Source organism: Podarcis gaigeae (genome assembly GCF_964106915.1).
Source record: "Podarcis gaigeae genome assembly, chromosome: 4".
Taxonomy (NCBI): Eukaryota; Metazoa; Chordata; class Lepidosauria; order Squamata; family Lacertidae; genus Podarcis; species Podarcis gaigeae.
Window position 1 is genome coordinate 6,511,453 of NC_139677.1, and position 20,647 is coordinate 6,532,099.

The following is a 20,647-nucleotide window of genomic DNA, read 5'->3' on the forward strand; positions in this document are numbered from 1 at the left end:
GGTGACTTTGAGTATCCACTGGGGTATCCGACAGGCAGGGTATACAATCAGCAAATAATAAAAGGCAACCCCTGAATGCAGACATTCTGGCATTCAGAACAGGCTCCCACTGGGATGTGCGCGGTCCTGACATGGTGGATACTGGGAGCCCTGGACTTGCTGTAGGAGGCAGGTATCTAGGGGCTTCAGCTACTGAAGTAGGCAAGCAAGACGAGGAGGCTGCAGGATGACTGTGTAGATATGCACAGCTGCATATACTCTCATCTTATCTGTGTATTATCACCTCCTTGTATAAACAATGGTGATGCAAAATCAAATTTCCTTTCATGGTGGTAGGCCATTCTTTTGTCCATATGCTGCTTTGCATGCATACGCCATACGTCTGTCTCATGGCAAACATAAAATGGTTGAATTCACTATCAATTACAGGTTGGAACAAGTTGGATTTCAATTACAACAGGAGAGCAAAACAGCTGGGAAATCCCCAAGGGGAGGCACGAGAACCAAGGGGGTGAATGGTTCATTAAACAGTACTAATTAGGGAGAGATGAACTCAAGATATAAAACACATCTTGTTGCTCTGCTTTCCTTTACTGAGACGGTGTCAGGACGAAACAGAATAGCACCTAGTTGGACTGAATCTATTTGAATCTCCCTATAATTGCTACCTCATTTGTAGCTTTAACAACTGGCCTAACTTTTAAAAAGTAACAAAAAAGGAAATTAGTGCCTTTCTAGTTGCCTAAATTACATTCAAATTAAACAGCTGCTTTGAGGGCAAGCGTGAGTCAAAACGAAACAGAAGCTGGGGAAAAATACTTTATAGCTAATGATGTAGCTTGGCTAAATGGGAGAAACTTCCAGACTAGTTCTGTTGAGCTGTTTGAAAGAGTTACTACTTTCTAGTGACATTTATAAGCAAAAACCACACTTAAAAAATACCAAGGTCTACATACATATCCAGCTTTACATTCTCAAACATTATCATGGGTAAAAACCAGCCCCCAAAACACACACAAAAACAATACCGAGCCAGTTCAATAGGCCCTGCACAATGAATACTGTGATGGAGTTGAACATGCTCATCAAAATGTCATCGGCATCCACATTAGCTGTGGATGCACTTTTGCATGTAGAGATGTCCTGTTCTGGATCAAGCCCTTAGTGTCCCATACATGATAAATAACAAGAATACACACGAAGACCATGATCCCAAACACAGTCAGGTGGACAACACACATTTCACTGTGCTTAAGTGCCCCATTAAAGTGCATTGCATAAACATCGATAAGCAAATTATCAAAAGCTTAAGATATTTATTAGTAGCCAACAAAACTCCCGAAAGAAATAGTCTGAATTGAAAAGTGTAATCTACAAAGCTCTGCAATAAAACATTATGATTTCAAATGTAAGCAATAAAGTATAATGACAGAATTGTAAAAGACTTGCATGAAATACAAGCTTCCAATGAGATATAATTGGAAGCTGCTTTTGCATGCTTATTTTCCTAGTAACAAAATCAGAGCAATTTTTTCCCCCTATTGAGTGATAATATGAAAAAAGGAATGACACTATTCAACCAAAGCTGAGTAGTTTAAGTCCCATTGGTTTCAGTGGAAGACTGAAGCATCTGCTTAAATCTCTCCCATCAAAATCAATGGGACTTAAAACTGCTTCCCTTGCCTGCACCTACAAGTCATTTTTCAAATTTATTTTTTGTTAAGCAACAAATGTTAAATGCGTATTTTGTGTGAATTTGTCTTTAATGCAAATATTTTACAGTGGAAAAAAATATATTTGCCATGTCAGTTACAGGGTCTGTGTTTCCTACTTCATAGAAGACTCTATTTGAGGGATTCCTTTTTTGAAATGCTACCTGGTTCAAGGTTCTCTAAAGATAGAGAACCTTAAAACAAGAGAGCAGTGTGTGTGTGTGTGTGTGTGTGTGTGTGTGTGTGTCTGCATGTAGTAGAGCATTTTTCCATACTATGGTAAGGTGAACTGTGCTTCTACTTAATTTTTTGTAATTATTTCTAAAATTGTATCCATACATAGAAATTAGAAAATGCTATTTCTGTGCAAACTTGTGTCGTCTTATGTCCCTTTTTGTGATACATCTCATTTATTTATTTTTCATATTTTTGGCAATGCATATGGTCAACTCCAAGACAGTTATAAGGAAACTTTTATTTTCTCTCCAAATCTCTTGGAATTATAGAGCACCCTCATTCCATTGAAACAAATTATTGTTTACAAATTTCAAAACATTTCACTCCATGAGAGTGGTAGGGATTCCTCAAATTGAACCAGAAAGTTCAGGTTCTGAGGCTGTGGCCCAGCCTAGTGAGTTACCAAGGACTGTGTCCAGAATTGGACACTATGAAGCCTATAGATTGGTTAGGCCTTGTCTTCCATGTAAATCTAGACACCAAAGAAGTACCACGTTCTGTTTGGTGCTTTACTCCTCTCTAGTTTCCAGCTAAAACTACTGACCTCAGGGACCATGACCTGGCCCTACCCCGGGGTCCTACTGAAAACAAGGACTTAGCACAGTGGTATATAGTATATAATATAATGGGACGCAGGTGGCGCTGTGGGTTAAAGCCTCAGCGCCTAGGACTTGCCGAACGAAAGGTCGGCGGTTCGAATCCCTGCGGCGGGGTGCGCTCCCGCTGCTCGGTCCCAGCGCCTGCCAACCTAGCAGTTCGAAAGCACCTCCGGGTGCAAGTAGATAAATAGGGACCGCTTACCAGCGGGAAGGTAAACGGCGTTTCCATGTGCAGCTCTGGCTCGCCAGATGCAGCTTTGTCACGCTGGCCACGTGACCCGGAAGTGTCTCCGGACAGCGCTGGCCCCTGGCCTCTTAAGTGAGATTGGCGCACAACCCCAGAGTCTGTCAAGACTGGCCCGTACGGGCAGGGGTACCTTTACCTTTACCTATATAGTATATATAGTTCCTCTTATACTAGGCCCTATAACGATCCCTTTATGCCCCCTTCCAATATACTATGTTGGTGAAACATGTTGGTGAATGGAGCTCCCTAAGGGAGCCTGAGCACTGGTTTCAATGGGAAGCTGGACCCACAATACTTGATTTTGAAGAAAACAAACAAAGTGGTTCTTTTGCTGTTGTTGAACAGTTCTGATATCTTACCACCCATGGTTTGTCAGGTACCCAAATCTCCCACAAGTACTTCGGCATATCTCCAAAATTCAGTGCCTAAAAAGCAAGTAATAGTTGAATAAAAAGATTTGTCACTTTTACTGCACCTTAAGATAACCCCCGCCCTCACAGTCTCTGGCACAGCCCAAATTAAAGATCAACTCACATGCTGTTACTGGGCTTCTGAGTCCCTTCATGTGATTTATAAGAGGCTGTGTGTCCCTCCCCCTCCACAAGACCTCTTTTGCAATACAGAGAACTCCCAATTTACATTCCAAGGCACTGTGTATTTAAGTGGAATCACATACATTTGAAACACCATTGAAAAAGCCTGAAAACATTCCAACCCCACCCATTATTGTGACGCACACAGTTGCACCAAAAAGCAGTCAGTGCCTATACATGATGGCCTGTTTTACATTATCTTGTCTTGCCCCCTTTTTGCCTTAAAGAAGAATCACACAAACTAAGCTACTGCTGTACACTCAAATCCCTTGTGCAATGTGCTGTGGGAATATGCGGTAGACAGAAGAGACATAAGCAATACATGAATCAGGCCAATGAAGACTCCACATAAACCACCTGAAGTGCTTAACTTGCTTTAGTCCTAATTTCATTCATGTTTGAGGGGACAATCTAATGAGGAACAAATCAAAGTATGGATTTCTTTGAATACTTTTTTTTTTGTAGCACGTGAGATAAAACCCATATCAGACATTAGCTGACCATAGCACATTAGCTGTTCTTCAGCCTTGGGTCCCCGTATGTTGCTGGACCACAACTCCTCAGCCAACTCAGCCAGGGATGATGGGAGTTGCATTAAAAAACAAGGGAACCAAAAGGTTGCCATAGCAGATGCTGCTTCCCTGTGGTTGTATCCCTTGTTGCTCTAGTAATGTAGTGAAGAGATCATAGGACAGGGCTGAATCACAAGGTAAACTCACAGCCTAGCATCTCCTGTCCATCAGTCAAGATCCTCATCAGTAGTACCGGCATGGGGTCATAACATATGATTGGCCTCTTCCAAGTGACTTTCTCATTCATGCATTCTTATATTGGCAACAGCCACATGGAATGAAACCTAACATACAAACTGGATCTGTGCAAGCAATAAAGCACAATATTTGTATGGATACCTTTTTTTAATGAATATAAAAAGATCCTGCAAAAAGCACATGAGGAAGAAAGGCTTCTAGCCGGGCCTGCTAAATTTTGTATAGCACATTTCAAGTGACTTTCATTGGTTGATATCAAGTAACTGAGCTCCCAGTCAGTCTGTATTTAAATGGTTTGATCAGCACAAGTATATTGTATGAAGAAACAAATCTGGAGGTCTGAAATGCCAGTAAACGCCAGCTTTCCCCAGGTTCCATTCATGATCTGCCAAGCTCTGTCAGAATATTTAACCCCATCCCACTCAGCTACTTCACTTTCTTGCCAGATTGCATCCTGTTCCCAATTATGACAGGTTTTAAAGGGTCAGGATCCCCCCCCCCAACACAAAAGTTGGCAATACTAATAAAGAAGCAAAATCTGTGTGGGATACTTTTGCCTAGTGAGACGAAATTAGCATTCTGCTCAGAATTATTTGCCCCCTCTTTTATCATGATTTGGTGAGCAAAGGTGGAAACATCAAAAATGTTTACATCAAACTATGATGTCAACCCCTATGGAAAAACACATGTCTGTTCCACAGTTCTCCCATCAGAAGCTTCTGATATCTTATACACATCCTGTATGCTTACAGAGTTACATCACAGTTCTTTTTACCTAAGGATTGGTCTTGAAAGGAGCTTCTTACTATTTATATTCACTGCAAACATTCTCCTCTGATATCAAGTCAGAAGCTTCCAATTGACTTGGAAGAATTCCTTTGTTTGCCAGCCGATACCTTATTTCAAAGAGAAGCACACCTCAAAACAACAGAAACCTGATTTTTGATTCTTCCTTACTTTTGAATCAAACCTCCAAGGGTATTAGCAAATGCAACGCCACACAAAAAGAAAAGAATGCAGTAAGCTGATTCACAGACGTATTAAGACCACCCTACCTGTATCTTAAGGATATTTTTATATGCACCCAACAAATCTTGCAGCATTGATGTCGAAGCTAAGGGAGAGAGGACACCACCCATCCCAGTTACTGTTACCCATATATAATGAGGAAGATGCACAACTGAAGATTCAGATAATTCCTCTGTGGTTGAATCTTACTCGCTAAAACACAGGTACCTGGTTTTTGTTTGTTCTTTGCTTTGCCGTTTTTCTCAGCAGAAAGTTAACCCAATAACAAATACTTGCTTGGCTTAGCTTACAGCCCAAGGACAGAAATTTTACACTGGCATGCAGGAGTGATCCTTGAACTTGTGTGCCCTCCCCACTGTGCAGTGCTAGCTCATAGACATTGGTAGCCTACAAACAAACCCCATTAGTTGAAAAAGCAGTAGGGCCTGCATATCAAGAGTTCTCTTGGGCTGCTGCTGACCTAGGTGGGTGCTCTGTGAAAAGGAAGCATAGCAGTACTGCTAGACATGGGGTGGGCTCTGGGCTTGGCCCGCTCCCACTTGCACTCGCCCTGGAGGTGGCTTTGTCACCATAATTGATTATTCAGTGTAGATTGCTTGGTGTGCATTAAAATTTGCAAGAGAGGCCATTCTCATGGTCCCTCCAACTGGTGTTCATTATGCTATGAATGAGGATAGAGCGTTCAAGTTGCAGAATTCCACCTTCCTGGGGTATGATTGGCATCATCATTGCACATCTTACAGTGCCAATTACATATCTATCCAGCCAGGCTTTCTCTTCAGTTGAATTGCAAACCGGTTAGTGTAAATCTGCTGTGCTTACTGTAGTATTGTACCTTAAATTGCTGCATGGTTTTACCACTTTCATGTAGGTTTTTTTTTTTTTTTTTTTTGCTTTCTGTAACTCCCCATTGGGATTGATAAAGGATGGAACAGAAATGTAAATATTAGCTAGTAGCAATTGGAGGAGACAGTGTAAGTCCCATTTCTGTGCTCTAATCACCCAGTTTTGTTGAAAGTTCTACGCATGATGCAGAGAGGAGATACTGGCTTTAGGCTTGGCCCCTGAATGCCCTGCATCTACATGCCAGGGCTTTGTGTGAAACAGCCCTTGTTCTCAGTGTGCAGGGCCAACATCATTCTGGACTTCTTTTACAAAAGCTAAGACTATTGAGATTTAATCAGGTTTCACACCGCTGATGGTCTGTGAAATACATATACATGAAAATGATTACCCCAAACCGTCATCTCTGCAACTTGCAAGTCAAATCAGGATTTATTTTTTCTTAATAATAATTTGGCATGGAATTGCCTATGGGCAGGTTAGGTTGAGTTATTGTGCATGCAACCAAGTGCTACACTTTCAGGTGCTATCCCACAGATGGGACAAATTGGCCCTAAAATTCATCACCATACTTACATCGATGGAATCCTACATATTTTGAGTCACAGAAAACTTGCGACACCACAATTTGTATCAGGGCTCCCCTTCTCACCCTTCAGAGAGCAGATTCATCAAATGCAGTGTGTTTTGGCACATGTAGTGTTCTATATCTACCTCACGCATGAAGCTCTTACTTCTGGTAACACTCTTGATGACAGCGGCTACTTGATGATGTACCATTTTAAGCATGCTAGTGGAATCAGAAGCTTCAGAGGTGAATCTATATGCATTTCCGGGCGCACCATGCATTCCAAAAAGACTCTTCATAAGGCAAGTATACATGTTGAATCCACCATTATTTAGGAAGATAGACAAATATAGGTCTTCCCTGTGTACTTGCTATACTTTCTTTAGGACCTGATTGCTTGGTGGTATTTCTAAAGGCTCTGCTCTACTAATTATATAAAGGTAAAGGGACCCCTGACCATTTGGTCCAGTCGTGGCCGACTCTGGGGTTGCAGCACTCATCTCACTTTATTGGCCGAGGGAGCCGGCGTACAGCTTCCGGGTCATGTGGCCAGCAGGACTAAGCCGCTTCTGGCGAACCAGAGCAACGCACAGAAACGCCGTTTACCTTCCCGCCGGAAGGTACCTATTTATCTACTTGCACTTTGACGTGCTTTTGAACTGCTAGGTGGGCAGGAACAGGGACCGAATAACAGGAGCTCACCCCGTCGTGGGGATTCAAACCGCCAACCTTCTGATCGGCAAGTCCTAGGCTCTGTGCTTTAACACACAGCACCACTCGCGTCCCCTACTAATTATACTTGAGACTTAAAACAAAGAGCAGAAAAACCTACAGCTAGGCTGTACCAAGTGATTGAACATCTCTTGCACAAAATACTCCTTACTCATACAAAATTAGCATGTTATGAAAAAGACTAGCATTCTTCCTAACAGTCTGAATTGTGTAGGGAAAATTCATTCACTGCCCTGTTTCTTTATCCAACCATCAACGTCACATGGGGTTTGCGTGTTTTCATTTTTATTCTCCTTCATCCCTCTGTGACAGATGAGAAATGAAACAGACAAAAAATACCCAAAGCCCTGAATGGCTGAAGTGATTATTGTAACTGTTGCAAGCTGGGGAAAAGAGGTGTGCAAAATATCCTTCGTGAGACAAGTTGCTAGTCCTACTGCAACTCTTTTAGACCCACTTAAAATTCTTCAAATGCTTTTCCAAAGAAACTCCAAATTCATCTCAGTGTTTTCCTTTAAGCAAAATCTGGTGGCAATTCCGAGAGAAAAGAATTGCTGCTGTTGACACTTGGGTTAAAATAAATGTAAAATCCTGAAAGGGATATGGTAGCCATCCCACACATGCCTGCCTCAAAACTAGTGACTGAAGAAAGAGACAAATATCTGCAGCTCCTTTCCCAGCAGGGGTCTAAAAGTCAACATAATTTAAGATACTGTAAAGTCGGTTCCCTGTAAACTAGAGTTCAGTTTGCTAATCTTTCTCTCCACCTCTGCTTGTGTTTCTGTCTCATGCACTGACACCACCAAAACGGTTCTGCAGAAACAGAGCTGGGCAATTCATTTCATCTAGTGCTCTCCATCAAGAAACAGGTGGAAATTCCTCAACAGAATAACACTAGGGAAGCAGAGGGAAGGAGGGAGAGAGAGCAACATAAAATCAGCAGGTTTGGTGATATATTGCAATCCAGCAGCAAGAGAGATAACAACTGGGAATGTAGACGATTGCTCTCTTCCCCAATAAAATAAAAGCAGATTGAACTACCGACCTACACACAGTAATGGAAATGGTCTACCGTGTTGCTGGTTCCTGGAGAAAAGCAAAAGGAAGGTCAACCTGCAGCCCCCATACTATTTGAGAGTTTTCTTTTATTCCTTTTTCAGCTGACTAGTGCAATATATTGGAAAGATTTTCTGTGCATTTAATTAATTCGTATTCTTTAACAAACATGCAATACCTTGTTCCTGCAGTCCAGAAACTAGCAAAATAATGAGAACCATAATGATTACACACAAACACACACTCTGAAGCATTTTAAATATTCATTTACCATGTATGGATGTGGTAGCCACTGGGCGGATTCACACATTGCATTAAGGGGGGGAAGTGGACACCTTAAAATATAATGTGTGGAGATAGAGATAACACATCTCCTGCAGGCAGGTTTCAGAAAGTGTGCTGCCAAGTGTGCTTTCTATATCTGTGCTGGTGTTCTGCCTGACAAGAATGTTGCACACACAACTAAATAACTTACAGCACATCAAGGGCAGAGCGGAATTGTACGCACTGGTCCTGCTCCCTGCCTCCAAATCTTGATGGAGTCTTCTGCACAGAGCACCTAGCCTTAGCCATCACTTTGGGCACCTTCAGTTGAAAAATGAAAATATATAGCGGGATTATGATTATGATCATGATCTGTATTACCTGCCCTTCACCCTAGGGTCCTAGCAGTTTATACGAAATCCACATTTCTTTCTTCTCTCTCTCTCTCTCTCTCTCTCTCTGCTTTCCTTTTCCTCTTGCATTGCTCTTCAGTATCTTCAAACCCCTACTTAAAGCGCTTGGTAGCCTGACCTGCTAGTCACAGGTACCACACATTAAAGTGGAAAATGGAGATTTGGCACCTTGCTGTGTTCAGCTGCTTGGTTTTCAGTTTGTTTTGCTGCAATGTTTTATTTCTGGGTGTTTCTAAGAATTCAAAAATAACACATTGTTTACACATATATTTTGTTAGGTACTGTTTACATTTTTGCCAATTTAATCTTCGTTTTATTGTATCACAGCTCTATTCTTTTGTTCTTAGTAAGGTCCAACATGGCAAATAATATGCTGATTATTTGTTAAAGGAAGCATCTGGTAGGTACACCAATGCCAACCTACGTTTATGACAGGAACAAAAATAAACATTTTAAATTAATATTTCATTTGCCAACTGTTCCTCTTGCTCTGCTGCAAGCTGCAATACCAGATCTGGCTGTGCCATATTTCACATAACCAGGAGAACAATAGTCCCTCCCTGCTCCCGCCAAACCCCACCTCCATCATACTGGACCACCAAGAAACCAAAGCAAATGTAAGTCCCATTGAGTGCAATGGACCTTACTTCTAAGCTGATGTGTATAGGATTGCACTGCGAGAGACTCAACTCTACCATTGCCTCAAATGTGGCAGGAAGCTAGTGAGAGCCAATTAATACAATCCAACTGGCATGCTGGTGATAGAATTCATTAAGGCGCTCCACAGAAGATGAAGTCATCAGGGAATTGCTTTACTACATGCTTAATTCACAACTCAATCCACATTTACAGTGCCACAGTCTGAAAGACGTCCAGGGGTGCACAAAGATCGAATTTCTCAAGCATTCCTATCTGTTATCCTTATTTGCCAAAGCAGCCTAAGTTTGCACATGCTTTTCAGTGCAGAGACCCAGTGCATCGCAGGCATTGGTCTGTTATTGGGACTGCCAGCAGCCTCTGCCAATCCTGTCACGGAAACATAATCTTGCAGTCAATTGAAATAAGTACAAAATTAAACCACTGATTTAAATGTATTGTTTCACCTGAATATATTCATAGTGAAAACAAGTAACCTTGGCAAGAGGTTCTCTATAGAAGTAATGTCCAAGCATAGGATTCCAAGTGAGAAAACAGCAATCCTTCAGCTGAGGCTCAGTTAAGGACAGAGTTGTTTAACTTACAGTACTCACTGATACAGAGTACTGCCACCTCTTTATTTGCTGCCCATGGCAGACATTTTGTGCTGGCACCCACATGAGTTTTACCAAAGAGACCCAAAATAAAAGTGCTGGTTAAGGCTCTAGAAAAAGACTCCCCATTTATATCCTAGACCAGTGTTTCCCAACCTTGTGCCTCCAGATGTTTTTGGCCTACAACTCCCATCATCCCTAGCTAGCAAGACCAGTGGTCAGGGATGATGGGAGTTGTAGGCCAAAAACATCTGGAGGCACAAGGTTGGGAAACACTGGACACACATGGTAAGATGCAGCCTGCGGTGGTCTTATTCCCAAGAACAGCAGCAGTGACACTTAATAGTACTCCAGTCTATGCTCACAAAGACCAGTGTGCTGATAGAGACATAATCTTGTGGCATGTTACCCAATGCAGTGGTTGCAATACAGATGAAAATGCACACCCTCATTCTTACCATGTCTTGGGCTGTCATTGTTTGCATCCACCTTCAGCAGTTATTCATACATCCCCATCCCCTTTTAGTACAGCATAGTGTGAAAGTAGAAATGGATCATGTCTGCCAACCTCCTTCCCAACACCTGTGCATTTGGTAGGTTGCAGGAAAAGGATGTCTATACACATACAGCTGTGCATGTGCAGGGTCTCTATGCAATAGGTCACACAAGATTCCCAGTTGTGTGGAGAGTCTGCACGTGCAACAGTCATAGGCACATACACTCCCCTTTTCACATAGTGCAGAGAACCCACAGACATCAAGGATTGGGTACAAAGCATTAGGACTGACAAGTGTGGTCCTGCTCCCCATTTCATGCATAAGCTATGTGGAAGGAAGGAAGGATACGAATAGCCTTTCACATAATGGAACCAAGAAAACTGCATGAAAGCTCTTTTTGCTGTATCAGGGCATAGATATCATGATGAGACTTGGAATAGCACCACAGTGACAGTATGAAGTAACATCAGGTATAGCTGCATTTGAAAACTAATCTTACCTGATCCCAGTTAACTTCCTGTATCACTATGGTAACAATGGAAGATCTAGGTCAAGAGGGAGAAGTCTACAATGTGGATCTCTACCATTAAGGTGTGTTGAAAAATGAGGGGTACTAAAAGGTACAACTTGGGAATTCAAAATATATTTTGGTTAAATTAATATAATTTAGTCTTACTTGTTAAATAAGATGTGTGTTAAATTACACAGAAATAATTAAAAATGACTGTCAAGTACTTGCAATTATGTTATATGTTATTATTTATTTAGCATTACCTGACATTTTCAGAAGGTAAAATTTTAAAAGTTTGTGCTTCTTCATCAAACGTAGACTTCCCAAGCTCAATGTTGCCCAATCGCAAAAAATAGCAGGTTTGAATTCCTCACACCCAAAGATATATTTTCAAGACCCCATCCCACAGAAAAAAAATGCAAGAATTATGTTTCAGCCCCTAAAATGACATGCCCTATGCTACTCCACAAGCATTTTGCCTCTTCGGAGAACGCCAGCATAGTAGCATTGCCTGCCGAGGGCTCCTCCAAGACGGCCTAAATATTCTGACGTTACCCGAGTGGCTGAGAAAGGAATCCTGGCTGCCGATGGTAACATTGGAAGGGCACTTTGTTGTTGGCAGCAAGAAGCCATGTTGAAGCATTTGCCTCTTGAAACCATGTCTGTGAAAACATTTCATGAAGATGCTTTGGCAGGCTTTCCCCCAGGCCTGTGTAGAGCTGCTTCCTTTAGAAGGAATGGAGTCCGCTTCCCACAGCTGTGTCAGGGCTGCCCCACTGTAGCACCCCAGAGATCAGTAGCTTCACCTGAAACCTGGAGGCTTAATGTCTGGCGAATAAAGGGTATGGCTCTAGTGAACTGGCAGGGGCCAAACTACTTACTTGAGGCAATATTTATTTAGACCTAAGCTTTGTGCAGAGGTCAACACTGCACAGTCTTCTTCCCCTCACTTGAGACGAAAGCCACACAGCTCCTCTGGGCTGGGGGCTGGTCTCAGGTGGCCCCTTAAATGGCATGGGAATGCCTTGCCAAATAAGAGGTCAAGGGACACAGATCTGAATAAGTATTACCAAAAAAAAAGGGGGGGAGTGTGGATGCAAATTTAGAAGTCATTACTATAACACTCACCCAGAGTTACTGACTGACGCCTCCTGAAGATGTGGACAAGCTCCTTAAAGAAAGGAGGCCAACTACCTGCCGTCCTGGCTGATTCCTGTCGTGGTTCATTTGGGTAAATGGGACAATGCTCCACCAGCCTCAGTCTGCTCCAAGGCAACGCCCAACGTCCTGCCTTCATACTGGCCAGAGGGCAGCATTGCTCCTTCGCTTCATCCTCCTTGGCCTCCGTGATGCCCTTGCAGATCTCAGCTGGCAGAAGGAGGAGCTTGAGTGAGCTAAAGGCATTTCATGGCTCCTGGCTCCCTCCACAGTGGGTCTCCCTTTCTTTCCCCTGCCTCTCCCAATAGACACTGTAGTAAACCAAGAAACCTGTTCTAGTTTCACAATGGCAGTTTAAATTACACATGCATGGGGGAAAGAAAACCCCCCACAATTAAATCTCAACTTAGAAAAGAGGCCTAGGTAAGACCTTTGCCACCTGGCACAGCCTCCTTGGCTTCATGGTGCTCTTGCCTCCAGTTTGCCCTTATTTCTGGAAGAGTTAAGAGCCAGAGACTGAACTGGGAACCAGTTGTTTCAAAAGTAATTAAAAACATTACAAGCTTGAAATTAAAAATGTATGCCTGATTACACACACACACACACACACACACACACACACACAAACAAACACACACCACCTATTAGTGTGCACTGCACACCTTGTAAAAGACCACTGACTGAATGCAGCACAACAGCCAAATGACCACAAATATATAATTTTATCTCCCATCTCCCATAACTCCTTAATTACTATTTATTATTTCATTATTATTTGCTAGTCACTTTTTCTCACAGTGATCCAAAGCAACTTCCATTAGAAGCAATTAAGTAAAAACCCCAAAAACACAGCTATACTGATAGAAATCCTGCCCAGCTGAATTCCAACTTTCAAATCAAGAGCCAAAATTCTGAATAAAGAGAAATGTATTTGCCTGATGCCTAAAAATAGATAAAGATGGTGCCAGGCAGGCCTCCCTGGGGAATGCTTTTCACAAGCAGGAAAACCAGCACTGAAGAGGTCTGTTCTCATGTTGCCACCCTTCCAAACCTCTCATGGGCACTTGAGGAAGGGCCTCAGATGATGACCACAGGGTCTGGGTCATTTCATGTTGGGAGCAGCGGTCCTTGAGGTACTGGTGTAAGGCCTTATAGGCCAAAATCATCGTTTTTAATTGAGCCTGCAAAATACCGGTAATTGGTAGTCAGAATTAGTTTTATACATTCAGACCAGTCAACAATCTGGCTGCCAAATTCTGTGCCACTTGCAGTTTCTGAACTATCTTCAAAGGTAGCCCAGTGAATAATGCATCACAGTAGTCTAACCTGGAGGTTACCAGAGCACAGATGACAGAAGTCTGGACAGGGAGTGTAGTAATAGATCCAGGGTGGTAGTAATAGATCCAGGATCACCCCCAAGCTATGTACCTAATTAAAGAAGGTGTTACGTTTCCTGACAAATAGAGACAAAGTGTGGTTTTGCACAAGCCACTATACCTTCCAGATAGAACAAACTGGCAGCTCAATCAAAATCCAAGGCAATATACCTCACATACCAGTAGCTAGAATTTGCAAAATGATGTACTGTACTTGCCAGTGCACGCAGCCAAAATCTGTGCTTCTTTCAATCCCCAGTGATTAGCTCCTAGCTAGGTCTTAAGATAAGAAGCCTGTCCTGCTTCCTGTTATATTACATCCATAATCAGAGAAGCTCAGCCACAAGGCTTGTCCATCTGTCACCTTTCACTAGCATAACATTGCTTTTAAAATAGAAGTAACAGAAGCCACTGAAGGTTTGAAAGTCTAGAAATATAGGTATTCGGGCAGGTTCACTTTCAACCAAATCCTAATGCCTTCAAATGAAAGGGAGACCATACAATCCTTCTCACCCCCAGAAGTGTTTTGCTCATGCAACAGAGAAAAGGCTCCCCTTTCAAAGAAGCAGGAAACTCTTCCTCTTCAAAATGAACAGAAAGTTTGCCACAATGGAGAGAAAAGGTCAAGCCGAACAGGCCTGAAGTGTTAAGGAAGTCTGTCAGACATAAAAAGTAGGTTTTGCCATGTCTCTAAGGAAGCTATGATTCAATAGTTTTGCTGGTTGTATGATTCAACAGTTCATTTGAACCACTTTAACACATGGCCTCTGTCTACCAATGTGATATCAAATCCCAACAGAGGAAAGAGCAAGAGGGGGAACTTCCTAGGAACACTTAAATATATCTATGGCAAATGGGACTCCACAGTCACGAGAGAGCAACCTTCCATTGATGAAAACAACATGGGATTGCTAGAACGAAATGATCACCTGCCATGTAAAAAACACATAGCCATAATGGTGCAGTAGAAAGTGTTGGACCTGGGAAAGCCTGGGTTGAAATCCCTACTCAGCCATGAAGCTCACAGCCATGAAACCTTGGCCCAAGCACTACCTCAGCCTAGTCAAGCTCACAGGGTAACTGTGAGGACAAAAGGGGGTGACCCTGTCAGACCACCTGAATTCACTGAAGGACAGGCAAGAGATAGTGAAAGAGACAGAGGGTAAATAAAATGATAATTTATTAGATTTAAATGCTAGGAGATTGGCCTAAATAGTTCATACAAAATGTAATTGTAGTATTATGAAACAGATCAATAACCATAAGACTTTTAGAAGACATCTGAAGGCAGCCCTGTTACAGGGAAGTTTTTAATCGTTGATGTTTTATTGTGTTTTATATATTGTGTTGGGAACCATCCACAATGGCTGGGGCAACACAGATAGGTGGCATATAAGTAATAAAATTATCACTATCATTATCATTATTCTGCTATTAGATAATAGCCAGAACTCAATGGACTTTCCATGCTTACAGGCAGAATAGCTCTGAGTACTTGATACTGTACTGAGAGACAGAACAGGAAGAAAAGGCTGTTGTCTTCAGTTATTATTTGTGAACTTCCTAGAGGCATCTGTTGTGGTCAGAAGGTTGAGCCAGAAAGATATTTAAACTGCTTTATCAAGGCAATATGAGTTCCAGGTGATTAATAATAATAATAATAATAAATTTTATTTATATCCCGCCCTCCCCAACCGAAGCTGGGCTCAGGGCGGCTAACAACCGTCAAAATAGTTCAACATGCTAAAAACATTCATTATAAAATTAATTAAAATCAAATTAATGGCAACCATCAAGCAAAATTCTGTGCAGGTTGCCAGAGGAGGGGGTCAGGCTGCGCCCTGACCAAAGGCCTGGTGGAACAGCTCTGTCTTGCAGGCCCTGCGGAAAGATGTCAGGTCCCGCAGGGCCCTAGTCTCTGTGACAGAGCGTTCCACCAGATTGGAGCCGCGGCCGAGAAAGCCCTGGCTCTAGTTGAGGCCAGCCTAACCTCTCTGTGGCCTGGGATCTTTAGGATGTTTTTATTTGCAGACCGTAAATTTCTCTGTGGGACATACCAGGAGAGGCGGTCCCGTAGGTACAAGGGTCCTAGGCCGTATAGAGCTTTAAAGGTTAAAACCAGCACCTTGAACCTGATCCTGTACTCCACCGGGAGCCAGTGCAGCTTGTATAGTACTGGATGAATATGATCTCGCAGCGAAGACCCCATAAGGAGTCTCGCCGCGGCATTTTGCACCCGCTGGAGTTTCTGGGTCAGTCTCAAGGGCAGCCTCACGTAGAGCGAGTTACAATAATCCAGTCTGGAGGTGACCGTCGCATGGATCACAGTGGCTAGGTCAGGGCGAGAGAGATAAGGAGCCAACTGCTTAGCTTGGCGGAGATGAAAAAATGATTATGGCATATGGATGTCTTAATGCCATATTCTGAGTCACAATAAAGCATGAGTGCTTAGTATCAGCTTCTGCTGTCTTCAACTCTACTCAACTAAACTTCTGACCCAGTTGTATGTGTCCAAAACATGTAGTTGGAAAACACCTTTTAGTATCAAAGCAAGCATACAAAGAATCTTTGGGTGCCAAGCAGAGCTGCCCTTGAAATTTAATTTAAAGCAAATCTAACACAGGTGAATTTTTTACAATTTTCCCAGTGCATTCTTCTCATACATATGTTGTTACTAGATTTTGTCTGCAGTGCAATTTATATCAACTGTAAAGAATCTTTCAACGAAACATTTGAGAATTTTGAGGGAAGCTAAGACAGAGTCATTAAAGATGAGCAAATTTTCTCAGGTGGGTTTCAACTACCCTTCAGTTCTAAAGAACTTTGGAGCTTCACTCTGTATATTGTACTTTCTTAATATGAAATAGGGATTTCCCTCCATCAAGTTTTATTTAAAGGAGTTGCAATTGCTAGAAACTATCCTAGTCAAAAATTCTTCTGTATTTGCTCTCTGGTATATATTCTTCTTTGTTCTTTCTAAATGTCTCACATTCTGCCCTGGTACTTGTAATGATGGTACTGTTTGAATAGAAGGAGTTGGGGAAGGGTTGTGCATAAGTTTTATAGGCTATACATTTAATAATACAGTCAATAAAGCTGACCCACTTAATCAGTCAAATGCTTTCCATAGTGGATGTTAAAGTGCCGTAGGTCAGCTATGAAGACACCATTAAATGTGATTTAGCCATTATTTCTGACCCCATAAAGTAGATGGAAGGGACAGTTAACACCTTCCAAACTGGACCTTTTTCATAATTGTCCATTGGCAAAGTAGCGTTATCTGCAGGCCTATAATATAGATAAGCCCTATGTTATTTCCTATGTTAGACAGCATCTTAAAAAGTAGAGACATCACCTTGCCAACAAAGGTCTGTATAGTAAAAGCTATGGTTTTCCCAGTCGTGATGTATGGAAGTGAGAGCTGGACCATTAAGAAGGCTGATCGCCAAAGAATTGATGCTTTTGAATTATGGTGCTGGAGGAGACCCTAGGCCCTAAGGAAGTTAGATTGGCTTCAACCAGAGCCAGGGCCTTTTCAACTCTGGCTCCGGCCTGGTGGAACGCTCTGCCTCATGAGACCAGGGCCCTGCAGGATCTGATTTCTTTCCGCAGGGCCTGTAAGACAGAGTTGTTCCGCCTGGCCTTTGGCTTGGAGCCAATTTGATTCCCTCCCTCTCTTTTTTCCCCCTTTCTTTTCCTTCTCCTCCTGCGATGAGGCTACATTTTAATACTCCATTATTTTAATGTTGTATTTTATTTTTGTTTTTAAGTTGTAATCATTCATCTTGTTTTTATTATTTCTTGTAAGCCGCTCTGAGCCCGGCCTTGGCTGGGGAGGGCGGGGTATAAATAAAAAATTATTATTATTATTATTATTATTATTATTATTATTATTATTATAAAAGACCCTGATGTTGGGAAAATGGAGGGCACAAGGAGAAGGGGACAACAGAGGATCAGATGGTTGGATAGTGTTCTTGAAGCTACCAGCATGAGTTTGACCAAACTGCGGGAGGCAGTGGAAGACAGAAGTGCCTGGCGTGCTCTGGTCCATGGGGTCACGAAGAGTCGGACACGACTAAACGACTAAACAACAAATGTTATTTCCTGAATACTATACTTCCCTCTTTCTTCTACTATTATACACAGAGAAAAAGCTCTCCACACTTCATGTAAACACCACTGCATAATCATCCTCTCTCATATATGTCAAGCTATTAAACTTTTATATCTACACCTGTTTAAGGAGATTGTGACTTCTTCCCTGGCAGTTGCGGAAGAAAGTGTTCAGTTTTGCGAGTAATTTGAAAGGAACTCAGATCAGACACGCAGCTAAGTGTGCAATAGTCTGTTTTAATAGGATTCTTGAGCTTGAATGATGCCCCTGCCAAATGACTTATAATTAACCAAGTCAGATGCAGTGCACAGGTCATGATGTGGTCACATGTTTGCATCCAGTGAAAAGGGAATCACAACTCTCCAAAGACTGGAGAATGTGGCAGAACTGGACCCATCAGAAGATGCTGCTTTAGAATAAGCTATAGGGAGTGGCAACAGTGAGAGGGGAAAAGGAAACAGAAAGTAGAGCTAGGGAGAAGAAGGTGAAGACCTATGAAGGACCAGAGACATCTAGGAAACACAAAGAGAGGGATGGAGGAGGAAGAAATGGTGTGAAGGAACAGGGGGTACAGAGACAATGTCCAGGAAACCAATTCCAGTTCCAGTTAGTAGCCATGTTGATCTGTTCTAGCTACACACACATAGAGTCTTTTGAAATATTAAAAGACTTCCAGTAGGACTTAATTTACCTAATGATTTCCTCTATTGGAAGCCAGCAAGTGATTTGCTAGTGCCATGGGCCCTTTTTCTCCCTCCCCACCCCCGCCACATGCCCCTATATTGGCTCAGGGCAGGCTAGGAGAACCCTGAGAACAGCACACTGCCTGACAAACTGAAATGTTTATCCTGATGGAAAAATCTCAATGCTCTGTTGAATTCCACCTTAACTGTGGCACAAATTGGGTTGCAACATTTTGTTAATTAATTGGTAAGGTCAATTTATTTTTTAAAAACTACATTTTAATTGACTAAAAACATGCAGCAGATTTTTTTTGGGGGGGGGGGTTAAGATCATCTTTCATAAGTATATACTTACAAAAGCTGCAGAAAACAAACACTATTTCAGAAGAAACCTTTCTCTCCTGTGTGTGAGAGTAGGAAAAAAAGGCTCTTCTAGGGGGGCTCTAGTTTCAGACAATCATCCTGCAACTTAGAGAAGGCAACTGGAACAAGGTTGGGAGGTGGAGCCAGCACAGTTGTTCCTCTGCTCCATCCCCACACCTGTGGTGTGGTGGTTAGAGTGTCAGAATCAAACCTGGGAGACAGGGCCACATTACTGAAGGTAATGGGGCCCTTTATATAGCAGGCAGGGCTCATTACTTACATCATAGGAGCCTACAAAACACAACACACTGTTGCTGTACGTAGGTTTTATTTTATTTGTTTTTTTATCTTATATTTTGGAAATGTACATCCAGTGGTTTTTTTTTCCTTAGTTTTTTTGGGGGGGGCCCAAGAGAGTGGGGCCCTAAGCTATAGCTTGTTTAGCTTATACGTCAATCTGGCACTGCTGGGAGACCAGGGTTCAGATCTCCACTCAGCCATGAAGCCCACTGGGTGATCTTGGGTGCAGTCACTATATCTCAGCCTAATTCATTTCACAATGTTATTCCGTGGATAAAATGGAGGGGGTGTGTGTGAGGTTGTATGTCACCTTGAGCTCCATAGAGGAAAGGTGGAAGAATGAAGAAAGAAAGAAAGAAAGAAAGAAAGAAAGAAAGAAAGAAAGAAAGAAAGAAAGAAAGAAAAAGAAAGAAAGAAAGAAAGAAAGAAAGAGCGAGCAAATTAGTTTCCTGAATCTCTGAAGAGGACTTTTGTTGTTTTCATAATATGTGTAATGTCTTGAAAATTCTGCCATTCATTGTAATGAAAAAGAGGAATACGTGAAGCAAGAATAAACCCAATTTTTTTACCATTTTAGATATCTAAGCCGTTTTTTTCCAGTTTACAATTAGACACAAAAGAGTTGAACAGTATATGAAGCATATAATCAAGCCACCTTTGCTGTCACAAACTAATGTTGATGTTTTCTGGCTTTTGAGTCCTATCAGAGTGTATAAAGAATCTAATGCAATTAATAATGGCAACACTCCTGCAAATGGTAGGAACAGCCCTGCTCTGATGCCTTTAAATTAGCCTAATAGGTATGCTGTTAATATGCCATCACACATCAATGCAGACTCTTGACAGCCTCAGCAAAAGAAGGTGCAATTTTCCTCACATACGGTTATCCTTTAAAATACATGTTTTCAACATTCCAATAGTTTAGGGCATGGATGGAGAATCTTTTCCTGCCCGAGGGCCACATTACCTTCCAAGGGCCACATGCCAGGAGTGGGTGGGTTCAGAGGCAAAAGGGAACAGAGCAAAATGAAAATGTTGCATTTGTCCTGTAATAAGTTACTTTCCACAAACAGTCCCCCACTCCTTTCTATCCTCCATGCAGACAAGCAAGAAGTATGATCAGAATTCAGGGATATAGTCCAGCCAGACAAAAGCACTTGAGATGTGAAGGAGGCAAGTGAGTGGCATAGTTCTCAGGAAAGTTTTGAGAGCCAGACACGTTTGGCCCCTGGGATAAGCCCAAAATTTGGAGCATCAAATGCATGATTGTAGTCCACATAAGGTTACCAGTCTTGTTCTATACCAAGGATAGGGAACTGGTAGCCCTTC

The 20,647-nt window shown here is 42.1% G+C and overlaps 2 protein-coding genes across 9 annotated transcripts in view; both read right to left on the minus strand.

Annotated features, from left to right (window-relative positions):
• LOC310842696 (uncharacterized protein) overlaps positions 1-20,647 on the minus strand; it is a 1,538,459-nt gene that overhangs the window by 1,006,845 nt on the left and 510,967 nt on the right. The gene's annotated exons all lie outside the window — the stretch shown is intronic.
• PCDH9 (protocadherin 9) overlaps positions 1-20,647 on the minus strand; it is a 754,509-nt gene that overhangs the window by 393,973 nt on the left and 339,889 nt on the right. For 4 of the 8 annotated variants that reach the window (XM_083737781.1, XM_083737778.1, XM_083737777.1 and 1 more), the window contains exon 3: positions 3,155-3,220. The exons of the other annotated variants lie outside the window; for them this stretch is intronic. In XM_083737781.1, the coding sequence (XP_083593907.1) occupies positions 3,155-3,220 (66 nt within the window). The remainder of the gene's footprint in view (positions 1-3,154; positions 3,221-20,647) is intronic. 8 annotated transcript variants of the gene reach the window in all.